A 7,831-nucleotide genomic window follows, 5' to 3' on the forward strand; every position below is an offset into this window, starting at 1 on the left:
TACATACATATGCACATATACACAAACCCACCTGTATACATACATATGCACATAAACATACACACATGTATACATAAACATACCCACATGTATACATACATATGCACAAACATACCCACCAATAAACATACATATGCACATTCACATAGATACATACATATGCACGTAAACATATACACATAACCACATGTATACATACATATGCACATAAACATATAGACATACCCACATGTATACATACATATGCACATACCCACCTGTATACATACATATGCATATACACACACCACCTGTATACATACATATGCACGTAAACATACACATACCCACCTGTGTACATACATATATGCACGTAAACATACACATACCCACATGTATACATACATATGCACATATACACAAACCCACCTGTATACATACATATGCACGTAAACATATAGACATACCCACCTGTATACATACATATGCACCTACCCACCTGTATACATACATATGCACATAAACATACACACATGTATACATACATATGCACAGAAACACACACACATGTATACATACATATGCACATAAACACACACCACCTGTATACATACATATGCACGTAAACATACACATACCCACATGTATACATGCATATGCACGTAAACATATACACATACCCACCTGTATGCATACATATGCACATAAACATAGACATACCCACCTGTATACATACATATGCACATATACACAAACCCACCTGTATACATACATATGCACATAAACATACACACCAATAAACATACATATGCACATTCACATAGATACATACATATGCACGTAAACATATACACATAACCACATGTAAACCCACCTGTATACATACATATGCACATAAACATACACACCAATAAACATACATATGCACATTCACATAGATACATACATATGCACGTAAACATATACACATAACCACCTGTATACATACATATGCACGGAAAACATACACATACCCACATGTATACATGCATATGCACGTAAACATATACACATACCCACCTGTATGCATACATATGCACATAAACATAGACATACCCACCTGTATACATACATATGCACATATACACAAACCCACCTGCATACATACATATGCACATAAACATACACACCAATAAACATACATATGCACATTCACATAGATACATACATATGCACGTAAACATATACACATACACACATGTATACATAAACATACCCACATGTATACATACATATGCACAAACATACCCACCAATAAACATACATATGCACATTCACATAGATACATACATATGCACGTAAACATATACACATAACCACATGTATACATACATATGCACATAAACATATAGACATACCCACATGTATACATACATATGCACATACCCACCTGTATACATACATATGCATATACACACACCACCTGTATACATACATATGCACGTAAACATACACATACCCACCTGTGTACATACATATATGCACGTAAACATACACATACCCACATGTATACATACATATGCACATACCCACCTGTATACATACATATGCACATATACACAAACCCACCTGTATACATACATATGCACATACACATACACACATGTATACATACATATGCACATACACACATGTATACAAAGATATGCACATAAACACACACCACCTGTATACATACATATGCACGTAAACATACACACCCAAATGTATACATGCATATGCACGTAAACATATACACATACCCACCTGTATACATACATATATGCACGTAAACATACACATACCCACATGTATACATACATATGCTCATACCCACCTGTATACATACATATGCACATATACACAAACCCACCTGTATACATACATATGCACATACACATACACACATGTATACATACATATGCACATACACACATGTATACAAAGATATGCACATAAACACACACCACCTGTATACATACATATGCACGTAAACATACACACCCAAATGTATACATGCATATGCACGTAAACATATACACATACCCACCTGTATACATACATATACGCACGTAAACATACACATACCCACATGTATACATACATATGCTCATACCCACCTGTATACATACATATGCACATATACACAAACCCACCTGTATACATACATATGCACATAAACACACACCACACTTATGCACGTAAACATACACATACCCACATGTATACATGCATATGCACGCATACATGCATATGCACGTAAACATATACACATACCCACCTGTATGCATACATATGCACATAAACATAGACATACCCACCTGTATACATACATATGCACATATACACAAACCCACCTGTATACATACATATGCACATAAACATACACACATGTATACATAAACATACCCACATGAATACATACATATGCACAAACATACCCACCAATAAACATACATATGCAAAATCACATATATACATACATACACATTACCTAAAACTGGGAAAGACTCCTTACTGCATTAGGCTTTAAACTTTACCCCTTTTTTAGCATCTCTGGACATCTTACAAATACTTACTGCGCCCTCGCTGCCAGGAAGCTCCCATGGAAGCCGGCCTCCCCGGTGTGTTTCTGTTGGTTATAAGAGGATAAGATGGGCTCCTCCTGGACCCGTTTCCACTTGAAAAAGGCTCCACGTGGCATCCTGCGCTTACTGGTTTTTCCTGGCATCACCACTCAGCCCTGGTAGCATCTGCTGTACCGGATTATGAAGCCCATGTAAGTGCGACATGCGTTCTCTTCACTTCTGACAGGAATCTAGAACAGCGTCCATGTCCTGCTGCGCAGCAACTAAATCAGGGGCTGTGTAAGTCCTCAGTAGCCATTCAAATCTTCAGACCTCCTCCCTGCCGGATCCTGGTTGAAGAGGAAGCTACTAGAAACTTCCACCTCTGCTTATATACCTTCTACATGGCTGTAAACATGACCAATGAATGAGAAGGAATCAAAGCATCCCTGCATAGGCCAACCATCCTATCCCCCTTTTCTCATTGGTCCAAGAAGGCCCAATCCTGGGAAGTAGAAATACACAGAAATACATCAGTCACTCAGGCTTTATAACTGAAATAAACTTTAAAACATCATTAAATTCAAAGTGCTATAAAGTTAACCATGCTTAAAAAAATGACATATTGCCGTATTTGCTCGATTATAAGATGACCCCCCAAAATCTGAATATTAGTTTAGGAAAAAAAGAAAAAGCCTGAATGTAAGACGACCCTGTAGGAAAAAAGTTTTCCTAGTAAATGTTAATTCATGTAAACTATGTAAACCTTTTTTTTTTTCAATAAAATCTATGTTTGAGAACAATATTTTTTTGTGTTTATTTCCTTTTATTTTCCAACCTGCCCTCCAGTTATGAACATCTGCCCCCAGGCTTGCCACTCCTATATGGCACTGTGGCCCATGATATGCCTTTTAAGCCTCCAAATGCCACTGTGCCCCATGATATGCCTTTTAACCCTCTATATGCTACTGTGCCCCATGATATGCCTTTTGACCCCTTATGTGCCACTCTTCCTCCAGAAATGCCTTATACCCCTATATGCCACTCTGGCATTTAGGGGTTTGAAAGGCATATTATGGGGCAGAGTGGCATATAGGGAGGTATAAGGTATTTCAGGAGGCAGAGTGGTGTATAGAGGGTTAAAAGGCATCTCTGGAGGCAGAGAGGCATTAAGGGGGTTAAAGGCATCATAGAGCACTCTGCCTACAGAAATGCTTTATGCCCCCCATTTAACCCCCACACACACACACACTTAACGGTGCTTCCGATTCCCTGCTGTGTAGTCGCTGCAGCGGGTAGACGTCTACGCAATTCGCAACTTCCGCTGCAGCCGGAAGGAGATGCGGTTAGCAGCGGGGGTTGTCTGCGTCCATAGCGCAGGTTGTCTGCCTGTAGTACCATAACACAAAGACCTGTATACAAAAATATTGGTTTTATCTAATATTGTCCCATTATACCCCCTTTTATCTGCAGACCGACATTGCCAGTCATGTGATATTTAGGGTGCCTTCCCTGCTCAAGCAACACACTGAGCTGACTCCTAGAGCCACGATAATGGAATCCTTTTTTCCCACAGGCTATATTAGTCAGAGCTCCAGAGCTGAGTGATTGAGACAGAGCCATTCTAACGTTTACCACGGGCAGTATTATAGAGGAACAGGCTGTTTGTTTAGTAGACCAGACAAAAACGACAGACCAAGGACGGATAAACTGATACTAGCAACAAAAATGTGTTTAACAATCTGCAGAAGCAGAAATATTTAAACCTATCAAGGGGGGCTCTATGATCTCACCTCAAAAAATCTTCTTTCAATTTCAGGGTTTTTCCCAGTGGTTCTTTGTTCGTAACAGCACAGGATACAAGTCTCCAGGCTACAGAGATCTTTAAGGGTCTTCAGCAGCAGACACAAGGACTGTATTAATAACAAAAATAAACAGGTTTACATGTGTTGATAATGACAGAATTTCAATATACCTGGTGAGATCATGAAATAAAATTGATGTAAGTCTTTGATTGGTCCATTGGTGAGACAGAGTTAAGTCCAAGACTTATGTCTTTATCCCTACTCCCCTAGCATACCGCCCAGTGGCCCTTACAATACATATACAGATTTTATACATTACCCTAATGAGGGAACTACTCACAGGACGGACATAATAAACATATAGCAAATAACATTCAGGGGTGTCACAGCACCAAGGTGGGCACATATGATACACACTATTCTAATACCTGAACCAGCCTGATTGCAGCAGGTTAATGCAGTAAGAACATTTAAACATGAGTCCCATAGGTATAGGCCTACCCAAAACCAAGATCAAGAATTGAGTCTTTAACACCAGGAGGGGACCCCCCCCCAAAAAAAACCCCAGCAGATTAGATGGGCTAAATGGAACATATCTGCCATCACATTTCCATTTTAGACAAGATCTCTTTTGAGCCATGTAATAAATACGGAAGCACCCGCACCTCTTCATAGTATATGCAGTCCGCCATCAAAATGTAGTTAGGTGAAGGCAGGAACTCTGTGACATCCTCACCCCTGAAGAAGAAAACATATCCCCAAGTATTAACAACATGATTAATTATTTAAAGGCGAATCATATCCTAGTAAAGAGAACCTATTGCCACCAAGCCGAGATATACAAACCATTTTAGTACCTTCGCTCGGCAGCTACCGGTGATTAGATCCTTGTTGCTTTCAATGTTCACGTTCATCAAGTCCTTCAAGTCTTCAAGATCCGTCAACGTGACGTCTGCCCTGTACAGAAAATAAATTGTACTTAGAATGAAAGAATAGTCGTGCCAAGTAAAAGATCAAAAGCATAGAATCATCAATGGATATTTTGGAGCTAAAAGGAAAAAAAAAATCTGCTTTTAGAATATTATCATGGCGGGTGGGAAATGGGCAGCAGCGTCCGATATTCTGAGTACATACAAAACAGGGGCATCCGTGAGGAAAGAGGGAAGCAGGAATTTCGGGACACTTGGTAGGTATGCGTTGGAAGTCATGCTGTAGTGTTTTATAAGGGAGCAGGCCATATTTTTTATGTACTGAATGAATCTATAAATGTATATCCACGTACACACAGGCACCTATATAACCTATATGTATTGATTATGCCAAGTTAATGAAAAAACATAACTTGGTTTCATTCATATTTCTAAAAGGGTTATAAAATTATAGTTGAGATTTATTACTCTCCTCATAAAGAATATATCAGTCATTTATTTACATTGTGTGGCACCAGATCTGCCACTTACCCGAGGGTTGCCGCCATGATCCCCACAATGCCGGTGCCAGACCCCAGCTCCAGAACCGATCTCCCCCTCAGCTTATGGAATCCAGGGCCCACAAACTCCTCGCCCTCCAGGAACTTGGATAGTACGATAGCGGCGTCCCACACCACGCAGCCTACGTCTCCGGAGCTCAGCTGCTGAATCGCCAGAACCGTCCCATCACTGCGCTCCAGCTTCCGCAAAAACATTGCCCTCGGGTCCGTCACGACAGGCCAAACCCCTCAGGTGCCCGCGTCCTCACTGTGCCAGCATTGACGCCCACAAAGCCCAAACAGCTGCTAGTTCCTACCCAGTAGGACTCTAAAGAGGTTGTCAGATCATGTGACTGATCACATGGTACAAAGTACTGCCGGAAACCGGAGACTGAAATGAGTGGAAATGCATTGAACTGATAGCGCGCCGGTGTCCGTTCGGGAGGGGGGATGTGTCTCTGGCGTCCGCTCGGTGTGTCTCTGGCTGTCACTGGCGTCTGCCCGGTGTGTGTGTCCGTCTGTCTGTGGCGTCCGCTCGGTGTGTCTGCCTGTCTGTCTGCCTGTCTGTCTGTCTCTGCTCGGTGTGTCTGTCTGTCTCTGGCGCCCGCTCGGTGACTGACACTTGCACAATGTGTACTGTATACGAGAATATAATATATAATAATAAAGCAACAGCCACGTTTCATATTAGAATTGCTCACGGATATGTAAATGCACATAACATGGAATGCACTTGGAACTGAAATTAAAATCCGTTTTTCTCTTAATATGTTTAAAGCGTTTTCTTCTTTATAAAAGCGTCTCTATCGCACTCTGCCGCCACTGTGTGTTTAACAGCCATGCACAGGGTACAATATCCAAGAAAGGCTGCATTGGCCACGCAGGGTTAAGATCCTATAAATCCAGGATGGGTGGAAGAAAACTTATAAAAAGGCAAATTGGTACCAAAGATCAACACAATATTATTGTCATAAATATATATATAAACGGGTAAATTATACTGCGTGAGAGAAAAAAATTCTAATCGACAATGTTGAATCGATTTTATGGAATATAAAATTAGGGTTTTTTCAGAGCAAATGCTCTGAAAAATACACTTCGTCTTATAATCAGACCTTGATTAGTGGTTGGATAATAATACAGCGCTGCAGGGGACCCGGATCCTCCTCTCTGACAGCCGGCAGGTGTCTGTGCGATGCGCGCAGACATCCTCCACTACTGTCGTCGACTTCCGGCCGGGCTTCTATGATGGAGCACCAGTGTGACATGACCATATAAGGGGTAAAAGGCATATTTGGGGGGCAGAGGGGCATATCTGGGGTCAGAGTGGCATATAGGAGGTTATAAGGCATGTCAGGGGGGCACAGTGGAATATCAGGGGATATAAGGCATATATCTATATCTGGGGGAATAATGCATAATGCATCTTCCTGATTTCTCTAAATTAAAGCTGCTGTTCTACTTAGACATTTTCCCCAACTATATAAATATAACTATATACATTCTCTAAATACTTATATTATTATGTACTACTATAATTTACATGTTAAATAAACATTTTCTTGTTTTAGTATAATATACCGTTTGTAGTTTATTGTTGAAACTGTAGTTATTTCACCAAAATAAATTGTGTTCTGTGCTCATAAACAAGGTGGAAAACAAATAGGACAGAAGCACACAGGGACTGATATGAAACAAGTAAACTAAAACTTTTATCATTAATACATTTTTATTGCATTAAAAAGAAAGCTTAGCAGTCCAGCATAACTGCTACTTTGCAAGGCTATTGAATTCCACATGACTGTTTACAGCATTGATAGGTTTATGATGTCACTGTGACACACCCATTTCCCACTACAGTTTTGGCATGGTGGTGCATCATCTCCATGGTAACAGGTCAATTGTTGTGTCATAGCTTTGTGATGTCACACATTCTAAGTGTATGCATTAGGGGATCACGAGCCCAGACAATCACTCTATTACTGAGAGCAGCG

The 7,831-nt window shown here is 40.4% G+C and overlaps 1 protein-coding gene across 1 annotated transcript; it reads right to left on the reverse strand.

The window, feature by feature from the left end:
- Positions 1 to 4,313: 4,313 nt before the first annotated feature.
- On the reverse strand, positions 4,314 to 6,053 carry LOC128474792 (protein N-lysine methyltransferase METTL21D-like). The gene is made up of 4 exons (XM_053457189.1): positions 5,830 to 6,053; positions 5,216 to 5,326; positions 5,035 to 5,107; positions 4,314 to 4,477 (listed from the first exon to the last, which is right to left on the reverse strand). The coding sequence occupies exons 1-4, from the start codon at positions 6,051 to 6,053 to the stop codon at positions 4,346 to 4,348; spliced, it is 540 nt and encodes a 179-aa protein (XP_053313164.1). The 3' UTR covers positions 4,314 to 4,345.
- Positions 6,054 to 7,831: the final 1,778 nt, after the last annotated feature.

This window comes from Spea bombifrons, chromosome 2 (genome assembly GCF_027358695.1).
Source record: "Spea bombifrons isolate aSpeBom1 chromosome 2, aSpeBom1.2.pri, whole genome shotgun sequence".
Lineage (NCBI taxonomy): Eukaryota > Metazoa > Chordata > Amphibia > Anura > Pelobatidae > Spea > Spea bombifrons.